The sequence below is a fragment of the Lagopus leucura genome, unplaced genomic scaffold (assembly GCF_019238085.1).
Source record: "Lagopus leucura isolate 7727_CA_CO unplaced genomic scaffold, USGS_WTPT01 Super-Scaffold_100030, whole genome shotgun sequence".
NCBI lineage: Eukaryota > Metazoa > Chordata > Aves > Galliformes > Phasianidae > Lagopus > Lagopus leucura.
The window spans coordinates 4,918,937-4,939,227 of NW_024962281.1; the positions used below are offsets into that span (position 1 = coordinate 4,918,937).

General features: G+C 48.5%; 1 protein-coding gene across 2 annotated transcripts; it reads right to left on the reverse strand.

The window, feature by feature from the left end:
* Positions 1-643: 643 nt before the first annotated feature.
* On the reverse strand, positions 644-19,490 carry CSF1R (colony stimulating factor 1 receptor). Of its 2 annotated transcripts, none has more exons than XM_042881443.1 (23): positions 19,405-19,490; positions 19,109-19,212; positions 18,567-18,739; positions 13,925-14,164; positions 12,861-13,145; positions 12,175-12,311; positions 11,270-11,429; positions 10,572-10,761; positions 9,575-9,690; positions 9,186-9,306; positions 8,796-8,977; positions 8,157-8,269; positions 6,416-6,542; positions 5,835-5,939; positions 5,454-5,564; positions 5,025-5,187; positions 4,707-4,810; positions 4,446-4,561; positions 3,627-3,749; positions 3,397-3,508; positions 3,056-3,155; positions 2,315-2,420; positions 644-2,035 (listed from the first exon to the last, which is right to left on the reverse strand). In XM_042881443.1, exons 3-23 carry the CDS (start codon positions 18,631-18,633, stop codon positions 1,904-1,906), a joined length of 2,910 nt encoding a protein of 969 aa, XP_042737377.1. In that variant the 5' UTR covers positions 18,634-18,739; positions 19,109-19,212; positions 19,405-19,490; the 3' UTR covers positions 644-1,903. The 2 variants fall into 2 exon arrangements, with proteins under 2 accessions (XP_042737377.1, XP_042737376.1); XM_042881442.1 differs by having other exon boundaries at positions 18,567-18,788.
* Between the last annotated feature and the right edge of the window lie 801 nt (positions 19,491-20,291).

Consider the following 20,291-nt stretch of genomic DNA (forward strand, 5'->3'; position numbering starts at 1 on the left):
GGGTACAAGCACTGTGTGTGTGTAAACTGTGCTTCCAGTCTGCACAGACAGGAAGCCTGGTATTCTCAGAAGCAATGTGGTATGAGAAGAACAGCTCAAGAAATTGTTCAGGCCCTTGTATAACTCCTAGGGTTTTCAGGGTGTGTGTGTGTGTATATATGTATAAAAAGAGGCTTCTCAGTACTATCAGTGTTTCTCTGACCCAGATAGCTTGGAACGTCTCTCAGGATACATTTGCAGTTTGTAAAAATGATCTAAACCCATTCTTTCACCTCCAGGCTCAGCAGAGGTCAGATGGAATTAACAAGGCTTGTGGAGCAACGGCAGGTCTATGAGAATAGGATGGCCAGCTCCCCTGGTCAGCCTGCTCTCATTCTGCAGTTCCCAATGACTTTCTGCAGCAGGTGACAGTGACTTCTCTTCATTTTTATTATGAGCTACAGACAGGCCATGCAGAGTAAAGGCCTTGCTTTTAATGTGCTTTTCTTATTTCCTCTCTTATTACACAAGATAGTGGTTTTAAGAACTGATGATGGTGAAAACTGTGTGTGATGAACTGGAGCAGAGCTGCAGGGTATGAGAGGGCAGGGCTCTGATCCATTCACCCTAAGAACAGCCTTTTAAAGGCCTAGGGAAGACTTACTTTGTTTAACACTTTATTCTTCATACTGTTGACAGATGGAAATAACATTAGCTTTTTATTAGTAAGGAGAAATGAATCACTTGGTGTTAGCATAAAAACGGGTTTAATACAATCAAAAGTGGCCCCCAACATAATGGTCTGATGAAGGCTAGGTGTCACACAGCAGGTCTGTCTTGCTGCAGTTTTCCTAAGCCATGTCAGTGCCTGTAATGCTGATCCTTTACCACCCAAGCCAGGTGAAGCTAAGAAGATTTATTAGCTACTTCTGCTAGCTACACAGGACCATGTGGATGGGGCATTAATAACCCTGAACAAAAATGAGATGAGGATAAAACTGTAAGGGCATTATGCCCTAGCTTATAGGAAAAAATAATTATTTCAGCTGTATTATCAAAATACATTCAAGAAAATATGTACAAGAGCATGTCTGTAATCAAGTAGGCGGCAGTGAATTGCTACATGTTTAATAATGCAAAAGTTTTTGTAAGATGTGTTATGTCGAAAACTTCCAGGTCAGTTTAAGCTGCCATTCTTGCCTAGATTGGGGTTGTGGTCAGTGCTCGTGTGAAGAGCACTTCTCACCTCTTCTGTTTTGCCTGAGAAATAACTGCCCCTCTCCTGTTGTTGAGGCATGTGCAGGTTCACAGAGCCCTGGGATTGGCTCCTTGTTACACTTCACCCACTGATCCCTGCAGAAGCACTAGCTGCAGAGAGGTAGATTGCATGAGGAAGACTAGAGGTTAATGCATCTGTAATGCTTAGTGGAGATTTATCTACATCTAACCACTCATTCTGCAACATGCAGAGGCAGTCTGGGAAAGGGAAGAGAGCAGGACCCCCAAGGCAGAGGTCTGCTTTGGGAAGGGAGGCAGTTCCCACTTCAAGGGCTCATTTTAAGAGGTACTGCGAAAAAAAGGTTCAGGCATGTGAGTGACTTCTGGAAATATCCTACATGGCTGCAACTAGTATTTAAAAAACAACCCAAGTCCCCTTCAGGGGTGCTGGGGGCAGGGGCAGGTGATGGGACCTCTGCACCCTGTAGAGATGGAGATAAGGCTTTTAGGGCCCCCATGGTGAGTGTTGGTTTTGAGTCACTCTAGCACTGTCCTTTCAGCAAGGGAGTCAGTGATGTTCATACTCTCATACTTCAGAAAGCACAGAGAGGAGAGCCAAAGCTGAAGGCATCCATGCAGAATCATGCACTCTGCAGAGAGAGAAGGATAAAGATCCTAAAGATCCACCCCAGGGCAATGGCACCAGCTAACAGAACTGATAGTTGTTGCCTTTGAGAAGGGGTTGCCCACTCTCCTCTTGTTCACAGGACTCCTCACAGCAGCCAGAGGTATCACAGCCACTGTCTTCCTCAGCAGTTGAAGGGAGGTTTGTGTAGTCCTTGAAAACAGGAAGGAAAAAAGAGGCATGTTTCAGACTGCTCTCATTTGCACTTGTGTTGCTGCCCATGGAGGTTGCTGCTAAGTAACTGTATTTCTTCGTCCAGCCTGCTTTTGTTACCTTTCACCATCTGGATACCTCTCTCCACTTTTACAGATAACTGATGGAAGCAGCTCAGTTAAGTTAGGGAATGGCACCAGGAAAGCTGCCCAGAAGCTATGCTGATGTAGGAAGAAAGGAGGGGAGAAGATGTGCTTTCTCCTCCCCAAAGGTTCTTACCTGTTCCTTTTGCAAATCCAGTTCTTTCTGAATAAAGCAGCAGATCTGGTCAAACGTAGGTCTCTGTGTGGGCTCCAGGCTCCAGCACGCCTGCATGATGCTATACCTGCAAAGCCAAAGAGGGACTGAGCTGTGCTGTACTTCTGCAAAGCTGCTGGGGAGTCTGCACCCTTAGTTCTTTGCGGCAGCATAGCAGAGCGATTCACTTTGTATCGGTGCACGCAGTCCTGAGCAGCCCCCTCCTCTTTTCCTGTCTATAATACTCCTGGTTCAGGTAAGCACGGTGTCCCCAGGGAAATGAGAGCACAGGAACAGGTAGAGCAAACATCTTGTGTCCCCACATCTATCTGCAAGAGGCTTTATGCTTGGCACTCCAGCTTAAACTCATTCCTTCCCTGTAAGTTCCTCAGGCTTGTCTTCTCACACTCCTAGAGTTACTTTAGCTGAAAGGAGAAAACCAAAACTGCCATGTTTAGGAACATACAGATAGCATGAGCTCTCCCACCTTCCTGACTGGAAGCAGTGGATACTGGGCAGAGCATCATAGCCGACTGCTCTGGTTCCTGCTTTCCTGTGTGGGCATGGAAAAACCCTAAACCTCAAGTGCCTAACACAGAGCTTCCCTGGGAGCAGCCCACAGACCTATGCCTGACATATACCTACACCATCTTCACCACCCACTCTATACAAAGCAGCTCCAGTCCCCCTTCCACCTGTTGCACACCTCAGTGCACCACTCACATTTCCAAGGGAGCAAAGTCAGGCCTGGCCATCTGATAGCCCCTCTTCACCATGCTGTAGAACTTGCTGTTCACCGCCATGCCAGGATAGGGACTTTTACCTGTGACAGGAACACTCAGATCAGAGGCAGTTTGGAGCCAATGCCACTCAGAACTCTGAGTTAAAGTAAATCTTCTAGGACCAAATACTTCTAATGGTCCCTCAGGAAACACTGTGTTTCATAGCCCTGATATAGACTAGATTTTTCCAACCTCCCTCCTTTCTTACAAACTTTTCTGCAGGCATTAAAGTTGATAAGCCATGGAAAACAAGAGAGGATTGCAAGCTTTCTTCTTCCTTACCAAGGGAGAAGATCTCCCAGAGAAGAATGCCATAAGACCACACATCACTCTGCACTGTATAAATACAGTCAAAGATGCTCTCTGGGGCCATCCACTTCACGGGCAGGCGGGCCTGGAAGAGGAGAGAGCTCTGCAGCCTGGGACAAGCAGGCAGCTTATGCTGCACCCTGCCCATGCTCTGGCTGCACCTCACCCTTGTACCTTCTCCAGTCCCCTCTTCAATTACTTACATTGCCTTTTACAACGTAGTTTGAGTCATTCATGATGTCACGGGCCAGGCCAAAGTCACAGATCTTGGCTACCCGTCCATCTGACACGAGCACATTCCTGGCTGCTAAGTCACGGTGGATACACTGGGGAGAAGAGAGCGTAACTGAGACCCCACTGATGTCCCTACAGCCTCAGAATGTCACCATAGCAAATCCAACAGGAGCAAGGAGAACAGGTGCTGCTTGAAAAGCTCTTGGAAAAGGCACTGTCATGCATAGGGAGTATAGGCTCTCTCCTTTCAACTGCTCTAATTGCAGTGCTAAAACATTGTGGCATTATCAGCTGTATTAGTGATGAGCCTTCAACTTCCCCGCGGGAGCAAAGTTTAGGAGCAGGGTCTGCTCACAGTGTCCCATGGGAAGCCATTATACAATTGCCCTCTGCCACTGAGGCAGCTCAACAGCCACTTTCAGTTCCTTATCCCTGGGGCAGCAGGAAGCTGCCAGCGCGAGAAAGCTCTGCATCAAGGTTCCTGACCTCATGAAAAAGCTGGGCAGAAAATACTGAGGCAGACTAGCATGATGCACAGCCCTGGGTGCCCCTGTAACTCTGTCCTGCTGCAATGGCCTGTCTGAACCTCAAGCTCCATAGCAAACACTGGGCACTGAAGCCCAGCACGTGTGAACCCAGAAGGTGGAGAGAGGCCCATTTCTAGAAGCACAGTTCAGTTTGATCATCTCATCTGAAAACCTCCCAAGCCTTGAACAGACAGGACAGCTGGCTGCTGCTGGTGGACTGGTGCTACCTACTAGGGTGCAGTGGTCCTCTTAGGCACTCACATTCTTTGATGCGAGGAATGCCATGCCCTGTGCCACCTGGCTGGAGAACTGAAGCAGGTCAGAGAGGTTAAGGGGCCGGAGGTCCTCTCTGCTTTCATCTTCCTCTGAGCTTTTCCCTGAAATTCAAACAGAAGCTTTAGGGTTGCTGCAAAGATGGTAAGTAGTGCAAGCCGTGTTGTATCCCCTAGTTCCCTAGAACTAAGCCAGACGAGGTGGTCACTGAAGAAATGATGCAAATACAAAGAGGAATCTTTAACTCACCCCTGGATTGCGCAGAATCTGATGATGCTGAAGATGATGATGATGATGATATGGGCCTCATTTCAACATAAGTTTCCAAACCCTGGCTCGCAAAGCCACTGTCACTGAGTCAGAGAGCAACAAAGAGAAGCAGGCTGTCAGCAGCCTTCTTGGGAAGCCTTCTTGAGTGCCTTCTGCCCTCCTCCATGTCCACTGAGTGCAGAAACCACATCCATGTCTCCTTCTGCACCCATCTGCAAGTCCCTGATCTTTGGCAATAATCTTTCCCAGCACACCCTTCATTGCTCAGCCCTGTGGTCACCATAGTCCTGCTCTCACCTGCGGATGTATTTCTTCTCCAGGTCAATGTTTTTGTAATCAGCAGTGCTGTCCAAAGAGGTGTCCAGAGCTGAGTCCTGGATAATTATGTATTCAGCCTTCTTCCGCAGGAAATTCAGCAGATCTCCATAGCGACAGTACTCAGTGATGACAAGAATTGGACCTGGGAGAAAGGCACAAGGAGGTTGTTAAGAAGTGACTTCAGTGTGACCTATCAAAGGAAACCAGTCCCTGGAAGTTGCTGGGGTAGGGGAGAAGAAGGAGCAGCAGAACCCACTCAGCACATAGCCAGCCCACAGATCCTTGCAAACTCACAGGAGGAAAAAAAAAAAGAAAACCACCTGAATCATCAAATCTCTCCAAAAACAGCCTTAGAGAAGCAGGCCATGAGAGGATTCTGCTGGGAGAAGCAGGTTTATCGGATCCTACCTCCATAGGTACACGCTCCCAGCAGGTTAACAATGTTCTCATGGTGTCCCAAATGGCTCATGATCTTCAGCTCAGACATGAGAGCCTCCTGCTCATCCGTGTCTGCTGTTGCTGCGAGATGAGGATAATATGAAGGAGTCAGGAAAGGACAACGAAGAGATGATGGGGATGACAAGGGGATAGACAGATGGAACAAGAGGAGACAAGCAGAGAGGAATCTACTGCCTCTGGCCACGTGTCCACAAATAATTGCACCAGCACAAGTCCAGCACCTAGCACTTATGACAGGAACATCTTAACACCCAGTCTGATGGACACACACTACTTTCAGCCCAAAGGAACTTGGGGGATTTCAATCTTTGCAGGTCAGCCCAGGCTTACATTTCAGCATCTTCACGGCCACTTTGAGGACTGAATCTTCTTTTCCCAGTCCAAAAGCAGTGGCTTCTACCACTTTTCCGAAAGCTCCAGCTCCAAGAGTCTTTCCTGCAGGGTGAAAAAAGAAATGTACCAAAAGATGCTTTCTAAAAAGACATTGAGCAATTGTCCTGCACACAGGGTGGGGATTCCTGCTGAGCTCAGACAAGATGGCAGATGAGTAACTCTTAGCCAGAAGGTTGTGAGCATCTATGGGGAGCTCTGCTGTGGGCAAAGATGTTATGAAAGAGGCCAAGACCAAACGTGCTCACAAGGCATACATGTTAAGGGATGACCCCAGATGCTTGAGGAGGAACACGATCCTCTCAATCTTCTTTACAACAAAAGAGGGTTGGAGGGAGGTTGCACTCCAGTGTTTAGCACCCTGTGTAGAAGAGGGCAGCAAAGCCTGGTTGAGGATGTTGCTGCCATGTCTGGATTCAGCTTTGGATGCTGCCTATTTGCTCTGATTTTGTTCTTTGGAGTATTTTAGCTCTGTGGCAAGCTTCATACCACCAGGAAAAGCAGCAGGGAAGGTTTCTTACCAAACTGGAGGTTATTCCTGGGAAACTCCCATTTCTCATTGTATGGCAGCTGAGTGGGATCGATAAAGATGTAGTTATTCCCTTCACAGGCCTCAATGATCTTCCACCGCACCTGGTACTTAGGTTTCTGTAGGGAAGAGACTACAGTTAGTCATTGCTGCTTGAGCCCTGTGTTACCCTACTCAGCAAGTGCTCTGATTCTCACCCTGCAGTCACTCTGAGAAGACTTGGGTTTAACTCCACCAAGTATATCTTGCTTCGAGCGAGATGTTCAGTTTGGACAGTCTGGTCCAAACAAAGCCCCTCCCAGTCCTCACCCATGACAGAGGGAAGCCTTCTTGCCCCTGTCACTGTAGCTATGACTTGGCACAGCAAAGCTGGCACCATGTCCCACTGGAGTGTGGCTAAGCAGTGCCCAGATGGTGCCAGAGGGAGTTGTCCACACTGTGCCTCCTTCCTCAGTACTCTGGGCAGCTGAGCGCAGCAGAACAGTGGAGCTGGCCCAGCCTTGCTTCCCTTCCAGGAAAAAATTAAAAAAGGAGAAACCAAACTAAGAATTTCTTCTTTTTTCTACAAATCTCATGGCAGAAATAACCAGATGAGGATAGAGTGAAACAGTGGCAGCCCCTGCTGGAAACAGCTTGTGCTGGATGTTGTCATGGATGTTGTGAGGTCTGGGGACCCAACTGGAGGCAAAAACACAGCGAGGAGCTCAGCACTGAAAAAAAAACTGTGAGCAGCCTTTGCTCACACAAGGAGATGCGTGCCTGAATGGCAACAGTGGTCTCAAAGCCCATCAATGCAGGCAAAGCCAAGTGTGGGTGGAGTGACCACAGCCACAGTGAATCACGATGTGCCCCAGCTACTGGGAGGTGGGCGCTGAAGCACATCTTTCTCCTCACCACTTCCACCAGATAACTGCAGAGAGGGGCGCACCCTAAGCGTGAGCATTGTTGCTTTCTGCTCCATAATTCATCTAGCACTGCAACAAGCAGCCATGGCTCAAGAAGCCTGTATTATTTACACACATGTTCTGTTTCTCTCGGGCTTGCAAGGCCTTCCTAAGAGCTGTTCTTCAGGGCTGCACACCCCAAAGACAGCTCTGCCTGAGAAACTGGGGGTGCCTGTTTGTGAGAGGTTCTGCTGGATCTTGTGACAATCAGCACTAGAACTCTGCAAAATCTGCAGCCTTGGTGGGCTGTCAAAGGCAAAGTGCCAAATGGAGAACTGAAAACCAGGAGATTTTCACCCACCCATGAAGCAGAAGTGGCAATTGATTGGTGCAGTTTATGAGAAGAAATTCAACACTGAAGATAAATCTCACAGAGAAAACGGGCAAGTTCTTGTATAAAAACAGTGAGCTAGCCTTCCTGGAGACAAACATCTTCTGATACCAACCTGCTTCCACATTAAGGCAGCTTTTTTGTAAAGCAGGATGGAGAAACATTTAGATGCAGATTGCAAACCACTTTTTTTTTTTCTCTAGTTAATTAAGTCTCTATACTCAGAGTGAGCAGAGCAAAACCAGCTGCAACTGAAGCACAGAATAAGCACCACTGTCTGGCACAAGGCACTGTCTGTACTGATCTCTGGGCTATGGGTCTGAGGAACCAGGTGGGAGAGGTGCTAACACACATTTTGGTTTTGGTATATGGGCTTTGCCTTTGGCTGCTACTGAGGCAGTGTGGCCTCTGAGGCTGGACAGGCCTTGCAGCCCTTGCTGTGCAACAGGGAGGCTGACCTGGTTGTACTTGTAGAGGAGGAAGAGGAGCAGCAGGAGCAGCAAGACCGATGTGCACATGCAGGTGGTGAGAATGGGACTGAAGATCTGGTTTGGGGGAGCCATGACACTCTCTGGAGGAGAAATAAATGGGGGTAAGTAAATACTCCTGTTTCAACCCCTGGGTATTTTACCTAGCTGTCCATTCAGGCTTCCCCTGTATGCAGTGCAACCCAGCAGTGGCCTTAAAGCAGCTTAAAAGAGCTGCTGCACTCCAATTTTCACAGCACCAGGTGCAGAGCAGGAGCTGGTCAGGCTGTATGTAGACAGACCAAGAACAGCAAGAACAAACCCAGCAAAAGATGCTGCTTCTGAGGCTGAGCATCAACCAGCTGGCTGTGCTGAGCACTGTACCTAGGTCCTGCAGTTACAAGGGGCTTATTGCACAGCTCAGCCTTTGACATCAGGCTCTCCCCAGCCAGCAGTTCCCACATGGCTTGTAGAAGTAGCAAGCACCAAAGCCTCCCAGATTCTGTGGTGATAGAGGACCTATGGAATCTATTTCACCTTTTTTGAAGGACCATGGGAAATCCATATAGGCAGACAGGCACCAAACGCCAAATTCCCCCCATTCCACCAAGCTGCAAGTTGGTATCTTACTGAAGACTGAGTGAAGAATGTCAGAGGTGCTCCCCTTGCTGTTAACAGCCACACAGCAGAAGGTGAAATTGGTCCCTAGATCCTGGAACGGGAAGGTGCTCTCCACCTCCACCTCTTGGAAGGGCAGTGTATTCACCACACGGGGACTGGAGTCATTCAGAAGCAGCTCATAATCCTCATATCTGTAGGGTTGCAAAGCAGTACAGAATGAATGTTTCTCTGCAGTGCAGTTGCTCACAGTGAGTTGGCGCTTGTCTTGGGCAAGAGAGGAGACACTGGGAATTATGCTAAATGGCCTGTAGGAAAGCCCACACTGTGCTGCTCAGCAAGCACTAACATCACAAGTGCACTCTTCAGAGTTAGAGGTGCCCAGTCCTAGGTAGTTCTCACCTGTCAGAGTGAGTGGGGCACTGGTGCCACTCAATGCGTGGGGCAGGGTAGCCGGTGGCTGTGCAGAGCAGCTCACTGGAGTCACTAGCTGATACCCTGACACTGCAAATCCTTGGAGGAGCTGTTGGGGAAAGCAGAGAAGGATCAAGCGCTATGACCAGAGGAAGAGTGCATTCCTGGTGACCTGATTTATTCTCCATCTATGGAACAACAGAACTTCAGGAACCCCTGTGTTATACAGAGAATAGAGCTGGGTCCCAGGAGCGGCACGTCTGCGTCCTGTGGGCACTGGGCTGGAAGTGCCCTTGTCCACAAGCCCTGCACCCTGCCTGTTGGGCAGCAGCCCCTGGGCAAGCAGCCTTTAGGAAGGAGCAGTGCTAAGCACTTACCTTTCACGGATACACTGAAAGTAACTGATGAGTTGGCCTCACTGTTGAGAGCATAAAACGTATAGAGACCTCTCTCTTCTTCCTCCAGATGATCCAGGAAGAGCGTGTTGTTATACCTGCTCCCACAGAGAGAATAAACACCATGAAGAAAGCTGTGCGGAGGAAACTCAGGCATTCATACAGCCTTTGCTCAGCGAGATGAAGCTGTTTCCTGTGCCCTGGACTGGATGAACACTTTCCAGCTTAGTGCTGCTAACCCTTGCTTCTCTGGGGAAGCAGGAAGCGGCTGATCCTACTGGGCAGCTGGAAGGGTCTTTGCTGAAGGAGAGACACTGTGCCACCAAGTGCTGTATTACTGAAAGGCTGTGGCTGGGTGGATTCTCAGAAAAGAGTTTAGCATCTAAATCATTGTGCTGGAAGAGGCAGGAGACACTGATCTTCCTGCATCTGAGGGAATGAGTTATCCCAAGAAAACGAAAAGGGAATTGCCCAAACTCCACAGTTTGGCTGCAGGCTTAGAAAGAGCATGACTATGTCCTCCTGCTCATGGGGTCGTATCCTCATAACGATGTCTGTCTTCTCCTGACATGGGACATATAGCACCTCTTGGTATATTTATTCTACAGTCCGTGGAGCATGGAACAGGACTGAGGAGCACTAAGGGAATCCATCTGTTTGTGTTGTGTCCCCATCCCTCCTAATTCTTCTTGTGGAAGAGTGCCAACTTGAAAAAGACTGCAAAACTTACTAGTGACTTCTATGAAGTATTTAAAGAGAAAACTGCCAAGTTAGTCAGGGGTGGTGTCCTCCTTGATCTATCAGCCCTTCTCACTGTGGTTTGCTAGTAACGTTGGAAATAGAAATCAGAAAGGCAAAATAGTTTCCCTCTTTAAAATCAGACTTCTTTATCAGCCAGCAGCATGGGATCTACAAGTCTTAGACTGAAAACATTTTTTGAAACAGGCCACTGCCAGCATAGAAGAGAGAGAACACAAACCAGTTGTTTTTAGGGACCATTTCGCTTTTGAGTTTGTTGCTCCCAGGGTTCTTCAGTGAATTCATGTGCTCCCAGTGCCAGTGGAGAAGTTTTGGATATGCCTCAATATGGACCTGGAGTTGCAAACTGTCTCCTTCAGCAACTTCTTGGTTCATGGCTTGCACTGAGGTCAGGATCACATACCCTCTTTCTGCAGGATGAAGGAGAGCATGACCATCAGCAGGCATGTCCACAGAGACCTGAAACAAGCTTACACCAGCTTTGTAAACAGACCGTTAGTGGAAAGAACAGCCTCAGCTGTGAGACTGCAGCAGGGAACGAAGCATTACACAGACTGCATGCCTCATGTTGACAGAGAAATACTTTTAAGAAGTTGTTTCCTTGTCATGATGGCTTGAGCTCTACCTGTGTAAGAGGTTTTATACGCTATCCTAACAAATAATGAGGCTAAAACTATATCTTGTGATCTATATAAAGACAAGCCCCCTTAGCTGAACTCTTGGCTTCTCACCCAGAAATCTTTCAGAACAAGTCCCTTTTCTGAGCTATGCACTGAGTGTGCAGTGGGTTTGGGTCATCAGCAAACCTAAGCCTACAAGGTGCAGAGAAATTTCCCTGCTTTGGGGCAGAAGCAAGAAATACTCAAGGATAGGCATGCTTCAGTCCATGCTTTTCTGGTCTGCTGGGAAAGTACCTACCCACCACCCGCAGCATTGTGGAGGCATTCTTGAATCCTGCTGAATTGTTAGCTATGCAAGTGTATTTCCCACTGTCTTCCATGGTCACTGCTGGAATTGACAGGGTGTCATTGATGATGTAGTTCCCATCACTTATGTCAGGCTTTCCATTACTCTTAACCTGTCAGGGAGGAAACACCAGTCATTTGTTTGGAAGCTCAGAGAATGGAACTGAATTATATTTATAATAAAGATACTTGCTACCCTCTGTTCTGTGCAACTGTACCCCACCACTGAAAGTCTTCTAGATGGAAGCCAAGCGGCATATTAAACCCAAGTATTCCAGGCAGTTAGGGTCACACCTATTGTTAGCCTTCTGGCTGCCAGCTGTCCTTACATGTTGAGTTTTAAATACATATCATTATACATGTATATATATTTTTTTTCCCCCCAACTCCTTCCTGAATGCAGAGGACATAAGGACTGCTAGCAAATCTTCTCTAAGCCTTCAGCAGTTAAGAGTCAGTACAACAGATTTTGAAATGTTGAGGTGCATTCCCTTTCTTCACCCATATTTTTTCTCTGGGAAGCTTTTTGTTCTGAACTTTCACTTTTTGCTTCGTAAGCCTTGGCAGAGAAGGGTGGAGAGATGTCACCTTAACTGGTACCTTGGCTCCTGCTCAGTGTGCTTTGGTGAAGCAATGTATTTTTCAGCTCCACAGCAACATCCCCAAAATGGGCAGCTCTGTATCACCCAAAGAAAGGATTTTTGGATTTGTATGGCTTGTTTGAATAGTTACTTTGGGCAAGCAGATCAAGACTTTTCTTCAGAAAAGTCTCAAGTCTAGGCATTCTTGTCACCCTATGCCTCCTTGTTTCTAGAAAAGTCCCATAACCCCTTGAAGCTGCAAAAAACTTTAACTTACGCTGTTTGTTGCTGTTACCCATTTGATGTCATACTTATGGGAAGGAGCAGTTACTACACAAGTGACTTCAAAAGGTTCACCCACAATTCGCACGTGGTCTGCAGGGTCCACCATTACCTGCACGGGCTTCTCTTGTCCTACACAAAGACAAACAGAAAAAGATGCACCACCAGCTGGCTCACTGGCACCATGCACTTTGGAACTTCTCTAAGGCCTGGACACCTCCTCCTTTCCATCCTCTCCAGTCCCTTTACCCATGCCCTTCTCCTGTCCTTGAGATTCTCCCACTTTTTGTACACGTCTACAGGAAGCAATACAAGTCAGGAAGAGCACAGCAGCCATCACTGTGGTTTACAGGTAAGGAATCCTTCTGCCAGTTTCATCCTGACCATCAGGGCCCAAAGTCTTTTAGAACATCAGAGACAAACTCTGATTGTACCTATGATAATGCTGAACATATGTACACAGTACCTATGATAAGCTGAATACTGCAGATCCCACAGAGACACATCTAAAGGAAACAAGTTTCCAAAAGCCAGTGGAATTTTACCTCCTCTAAATACCTCCTAACAACTGCAGGTTCAGAAAGTCTTTCCAGCTGCTGGCTAAGAACTTGTCCTTAATGATCTGTGACCAACTTAGCTACTGCTGTCCCCCTATGGACAGCAACAATCCCAATCCTTTACCTTCAACCACAATCAGTCTTATTCTTGATGACTTCTCTATTTTTCCATTTACCACTGTTTGGCACTGGTATTGGCCCTTCTGCTCGTGTTCCACATGATAAAGTGTTATTCCCTTCTCAGCACTGAAAGAGTAGTTGGCTCCAGGTGAGAGCTTAGAGCCATCATTCCTTATCAGAGTCACGCTGGATCCATACTCGGGAGCAGTGATGAAGCAGGGGAACTCAGCATTTCCACCTTTGGTCACAGAGATCCGGAAATATGGGACGTACCACACATTACTGGGATCTGTGGAGGAGATGAAGTAAACCAGAGAACAGGATCAGAAAAGCAGGCACTGAGCTGAGAGAGATGTTCCAGCAAAGGCGAGTATCCAGCTCTGCTGCCCAGTGGGAGTTCAGTGTTGGGGCAACCTGGCTTAGCGCCCGCCTGACTCAGCCTCTAAAAACTCACATGACAAGCCCAGCTCCACTAAGGCATTTGAGGAGAGCAGAGCAAGCAACCCACAGCTGTATATGCAGGCAAGAGAAACTGAGAAGTATGCTTAGCCCTAATTCAACTTTTCATAACAGTGTTATTTTTATTTGTTAGACCTCCAGCTTCCCTATCCAGGACAGAATCTCTGTACAAAGGAAGGGGTGAACACAAATGGCAGAGATACCATGGCATACTGGAGCTTTGGCTCACATTGTGAGGACGATTCCTGTGATCTCTCCTCATTGAGGGTAGTAGCCATAAAACAGTTCCCCGAGTTCCAAATCTCACTGTGCATTACAACACCAAACAGGCTTTCATCACTGCTTTTTAAGGGAAGCCAAGGTAAAAGGAGGAAGAGGTCCAGGTCATCCACAGGTGTACATGAGATACAGATGCTACTGCTTCAGCCACAGGCCCCATAATATGTGGGTTTATATAGTTGTGGGTGAGCAACTGCTCCCACTAGGAGCCTGTACTGCTCTCCAAACTCTAACACAACCATGGATTACAGAGAGGAACTGTCTAAAGGCTGTGCTCCCTGAAAAGAGGCTGTTCTGCCAGCATGCACGGGAGGAATGAAGAATGGTTACCTCGCACGTACAGATGCACAGATGCAACACCCTTGTCGCTGCTGTTGACATAAGCACACCTATAGGTGCCTGTGTCTCTGTGAGTGGTCCTAGGAATACTGAGTACGCTGCTTGTATGGTTGGCGAACTTTTCAGGGTACCATTTAACTTCTGACTCTCCTGAGCAGCGCAGGAGGACTGGATCACCCACGTTGACAACCAGAGCAGAGATATCAGGGCTGATCACAGGGGATGCTGAGCCTGCAAAGGAAAGAGATGAAAAACAAAAATGATCCTTTTTAGGATGCTCTGCTGGAGTTCACAGTGTTGAGGCTAGGCTTGGGATGCAGACTGGCATTTTGACAGACTGGATCATTCTGCATCCTACCAGAGCATGGGCCGGTACTCTAAGGAATGGACTTCAGGGAAAGGAAGAAAACCTCACAACTGAACATTCAGAGTATTGAAAGGGGAATAGCAACCATCTGGAGCAGATTAGGCCAAATGCTGGCCTAGAAATTGTTCCTGTTAGGTTCTGTCTGTTTTTGTAGCTGCTTTCCTTTTGTGGCAGAGCTAGAGCTATGATATAAACATGATTAGCCCATAACATCAGTTGGTAAAGTTCAGCTCCATGGCTGCAGCTGTCTGTTGCATTGGTGCTACAATGAGCCGGAACAGGCTTGGAAAGCTGCAGAGCAGGAGTCAGCACACACATTGTTTTGGTTGCTTGGCAGTAGATTTTGAAGTACACCTACTTATGACTTATCATGAAGTCAAACAATGCATTTTCCTTCCAGCTACCATCAAAACACCATCTACTGAGTCAGCATTATAATTCATATTTGGTGGTGGGAAACTGAGGGACAGGAAAGCCAACTCCTCACGCAGGCCTGTGGCTGCACTCAAGCACAGTGCATGCCAGGCTGTGCTGACACTGGCATTGCAACCAATGCCATCACTGATGCTATCACTGCCTTGAAGATGGCTTCTCCACTGGCCAAACAAAGGGGAACCAGGGTCCCACTGCAGCCACTTGTGGCACAGGGAAATATCCCCCCCCTCCCCCCCCCCCCCATTTTGCCACATCAGCGAGTTCTTTGAATCACCTCCTATATTTAGGGTGGGGGAAGTGAGAAATGAATCAGTGCCACTGAGCTGGGGAAGAAGCAGTACAGCCACCCCCACAGCAGCCCTTCGGGGAGGACAGGAAACACATTGCAAATGGCTATCTGTGCTCAGGGGGCTGCTCACCCCCCTCCGGCCCCTTTCCAGGGCTATTCTCCCACTTCTGCTTTCCTCTGCAGTTGCTAACCCATCCTCACATCTTAAAGGGATACACACCAGGGTTCAAATAATAGCAAGTGCAAAGAGAGCTGCCCAGTTTATTAGTCTGCTGCTCTTGTTAGAGGAGGGCACTGCATGCCCTTCACTGTCCAAACTTGTAGGAAGAGAGCAAGGGATGGCTGCTTACAGACACAACCATTCTCTGATGCTGTCTTGTAACACAGCTAGAAATGTACACACCTATCATCACACACCCATGCTTACAGCTTTTCCTTGGTGATGAAGATGATGTCCAAGGCATGAATGCATGTCTTATCAGCTGAGCTCAGGACTCCAGTGCCAGAGCCCATCCACCAGAACTCAAAGAGCATCACTTAAGCTGTCTTGAGCTGATGCTCTCCTCCACACAAGGAAGGGTCGGTCGCATGGGGCTCAGCCCTGGAGAGTTTTGCTGCTGTGTGATGATGGAGCAGTGGCCCAGAGGAAACCCAAACAAATCCTGTATCAAATTTGCTGGCCCAGCAGGAATAAACAGAAGACATGGAATATGGAATATTTGACTACTTTTTTCCCTCTCTTTTTTTTTTTTTTTGTGCAATGCTTTTATCTTTCTATGGAAACAGGAAAAGTCTCATTTATCTCCAAAGTGGAAAAATAAAACATCCCAGAATCCTTCACAAAGCCACATTTTCCACTTACCTAAAGTACAGCATTCCTCCCTCTTTGCTAAGCTTTGTTTTCCACCAGGCTTGATACATTCCTGCTGCTTTAACTGTCACTGGACAATTGCGTCTCTCCTATTTGCATCCCAGGCTTCAGCACAGTGTGGTGGTGGGGCCAATCTCTGCAGCTCAGAGTTGCCTTCAGACTGGCTCAGGGAAAGACCACACTGTAACTGGTCCCTGGAGAGACCACAGCAGGAGGGCAGCATGGAGAGTTGGTCATGCAGCGTCCTTGCTGTCATTACACTGTGCAGTGAAGAAGCCAGCAATGGCACAAACAACCACGCAAGTGGAGTGAGAATGGATGGGACAACGATGTTCAGTGCAGGACACTGCCAGGTGAAGGCCACCAGAGCATCTGCTCCTTTGTGTGCGATGGAGAACAAGTCACATCAGTGCGTCCTTTCCCAGAATGGGGAAGCAAGGCTACTGGGGGAAGGCTTGCTCCCTGCTGACCACTGTGCAATCTTGCACGAAGCCCGAGGATGTCTCTACCGCTCCTCAGCAGCTTCCGCTGCACTGTCAGTAACTGCTGGCCAAAGCTTTTACCACAGGTTGTGTAACCATGACCTCCAGTTACAGCTGTGGGCTCCATCCTCACCTCTCTTACCCTAGCCAAAACATCGCATTGCTCTGCTGAGGCTTTGGAAAGGATGAGGAAGGTGGAGTGAAGGACCTAGAGGCTGAGGAATCCCACCACAGAGACCAGTTATCAGGACCTGCTTTTGAGGGTCTGAGGACCCAGGAAGGGCCCTATGCTAGGCCAGAGCTCCCCTTGCTCTCCCCTCTGTGATAGGAACGAGGAGGATAGAGCTTCACCTCTGAGGACACCTCCCCTGGGGTTAATTAGAGTATCTGGACAGGGGGATGCTCAACACACCTCTCTGCCCAGGGCTTCTTCAGGTTTAGATTTATCCACAGCAAGAAAGCAAAAGAAACCACAGGAAGATCTCTACATGGCCAAGAAGACAGATATAAGCTGCTCAGCTTTCACATTCTCCCTCTACTTGACCTAAAACTGGAATTTAAGCCCATGACCTATCCCCAGCAAGAGCCCAGATCACAGTTGTTGCACCACATCAGCCTTGGACATACTCAGAAGATATACTTGTGATTCAAAAGGCAGGAGAAGGAAGTCAGGCTCCAGCTTGAAAGCTATTGTTTTGAACAGTCGTTGCATGCTGTAGATGGTCAACAGCCATTGCATTCCGACAGATGTGTCTAACAGCCTACCACGGCAGGCAGTGCCTGATGAGAGTGTCACAGCTGGTGACCTGCTATGCCCAGTGCCTCAAGGAACCTTTGGAGACATGCTGACGGATATTATGATCTTTCACCAACGTACATCAGAAGTACTCAGTCCCTATTACCTAAAAACAAAATAAAACATCAAACCAGCAAAAAACCCACACGTAATAAATTAACTGCCTCTACGTCTGGGACTGAAAGAGAAAGAGTCTGAAGGAAGAAACACTCAAGTAATGTGGGCCAGACTCCCTGAACCAGATTCGTGACATAACTCTGCAGCCTTCAAAAACCATCTTCCAGAGCAGCAGACCAAGAAAAAACGTGCACAGCACAACCTGATGCGAAACACCATGCAGTTAACAGCTAGAGGGATACAAGGGCTTTCCAGGGCTGAAAACATGAACTCACAGAGGGATACGCTGCTTGTCTGTTCTAATCTGTAATACTTTTTCCCCAGGCCACTGCCCACTTTCCCACCCAAATCTCACAGCGAGGGGAGCAAACTCAAGAGAAAAACAAAGGAAGAGCCACAGTTTTGTGTGTTTGGCTGCAAACCTCAGAACAGGTTTAGTGAGTCTTTCTTGAGGTTGATGGGTTATCGCCTCTTGGCCATCTCTGTAGCCTCAAAAACCAGTCACATCCACCTTCCCTTTCTGCTTGTCTGTTTCCATAACACCCAGCTCTACAGCCCTTTTATGTGGGCCAGCGCACCAGAGAACAGCAACTCCAGACATCTTTAATTCAGCACAGCGTTCAACAGAAGGTGCCGATGTAGCTGACATTCCTGACTCTCCCACCTGCACACCAAGCACAGGCTCTCGTCCAGTTTGGGCAGAGGGTTATTTCCCTCAGAGCACACTTTCTGCTCAGCCTCGTCTTCCTCCTAATCCTCTCCAAGACTCAAAACAGGGCAAGTTTTCCTTTCTCCATCTCTCCACTGCCAGTGCTCTTCTTCCTGCACTTACACCTCTCCATACCACTTGGCTATACCTTGGCAGTGCCGCAGGGAGCCAAGAGCAAGCTGTCAACACTGCTGGACTCCACAATCACAGACTAGCAGCACGCTCGTTCTCTCTCACTGTCTTCTCTCTGGCACAGCAAACAGCTTTAAAAGGCCTTGCTGTGAAGCAGATGCATTTCCTTGCCTGCTCTCTGTCACACTGATGCACCTTGAGCCTGCATGCAGAGCTACAGCTTCCAGAGGCTGGGACCTCCCCACCCTAACATAGGCTTTTGGTAGAAGCAACCAGGAGCTAAGCAGCTATTAGCCCAAACCCTCTCCTCAGCCCACCTGCAGCCATCACCCCACCTCAGCCATGGAGCACTCACAAGATGCCCTCACTGCATCTCCAAGCTGCCCCAGAGAGACATGGCGGCCCCAAAGGGCTATGGGATGCTGTTGGACCTACCTTGCCAGACTGCAGGTGTGGTCAGCAGCAGCAGCAGCAGGCCAGGACCCACATCCCCAGGACCCATGGTGTCCCCACGCAGAGCAAGGATGCGTCTGAAGGATCCGTGTGAGCAGCGGCGCCTCTCCTCACAGCACCATCCCCAGCACTCCCTCAGCAGGAGCTTCTCCTTTCTGAGTTGACCACAAGTGAAGAAATTCCTTTTTTTGTGTGTGTGTGCGTCTGTGTGTTTGTTTTTGAAATGGGAGGGGAAGAAAAAAAAGAAAAAAAAAAAAAAAAAGGAGAAAATCATTTGCAACATCACCAGTGACGAACCTGCTCGGCCGAAGTGGGGCTGGGCACCGCACAGCTCAGCGCCCACCACCACGGCGCCATCACCTGCTCCAGGCCCTGCCTTGCAGAGGAAGCCTAGCCCCAAACCAGTGCACAGAAGTTAGGGACAACCCTTGCTATGGCCATCCAGACCCCCAGGGACTGTTGTGGTTTGACCTCTCGGCTGGCATGCAAAAGACTCCATTTTACCTCAGCAGGACAAGCATTACCTCAGGCCTGGCAGCTCTTGGAGGCTTTGTGCCCGTACAGGAAAATGGCAGACACCCCACAGAGAGGATTTTAGGGTGGGGGCAGCTCCCAGATGGGAGAAGACCTGCAAAGATGACAAATTAATTTGTTTCAAGGAAAATTGCAACCCTCACTGCAGAGATTCCTGTAGCAAGCCCTACATCAGGGATGTGCTGGGGCAGGGCCACATGCACTGCCCTCCCCAACAGGGAGAAGCATTGAGGTCCCAGCCCGTAGCCCCTTCCCCTCACTTCAGGTTGACCAGCCCCCTGCTTACCTCTCTCCTGGCACCTCCACACCCAGCCCCAAATCAGGGATGCAGCTCTTCTATCACCAAAAGGCAAACAGGGATCCTTCCTCACCTAGCACCTTCCACAGTTGCTCCTGGGGAGGCTTTTTGAAGTTGTTGTCTAATTAAAGGTCTGACAGACAGCTGGGTCCAGTAATTAGGCACTTTGTTAACTCTTTCCTGGGCTGCCCACACGAATAACAAGTGAGGGTAGGATTGAAACAAAAAAAACTCTTCTAGGGGCAGTTAGGGCAGCAGAACATGTGCAGGTCAAGGGAGATGGCCCGCAGCGCTCCTTGCTCTGCTCTAGCGCTGAATCATCTCTTGCTGCACTGCAAGTTTGCAGCTGTTTGTGGCAGCGTTAGGCTGGGAAGTGATGGCTGCCACCTGACAGCATGAGGTAGCACAGCACAGGAAGGTCCTCGTGTCTGCAAAATCAGAGAACAGGCTCAGGGGTCTCTGTGGTCAGAGAGGTGCCAGGAGGACAAACTGTTAGGGCCAAGAGATGAGAGCATGGCTGTGCTGAAAGTGACTAAGAGTCATGGGAGCATGGAGAAAGCTTTGGGTTTTGGCTAGAGAGATGGCTGGAGAGCATGAGGGAGCCCAGAGAGAAGAAATAGCAATGCTTGGCCAGGGAAGGTTTCCTCTCAGCGGTTTTTCCTGGCAGATCGTGGAGAAAGAGAACATGAAGTGTCCAGAAAGAGCGCTGTGCTGTGCTGGGGGGCTCCTGCCCAGACCTGGGGGCCTGCTGAGCTGCAGGAGACATCTGCCTGAATATTCTTTCCTCCTTTTGAACCAAAAGGGGCTTTTAAAAGGATGTTTGTTTCCCTCCTTCTTCTTCTTCTTCTTTTTTTTTTTTTTTTTTTTTTTTCCAG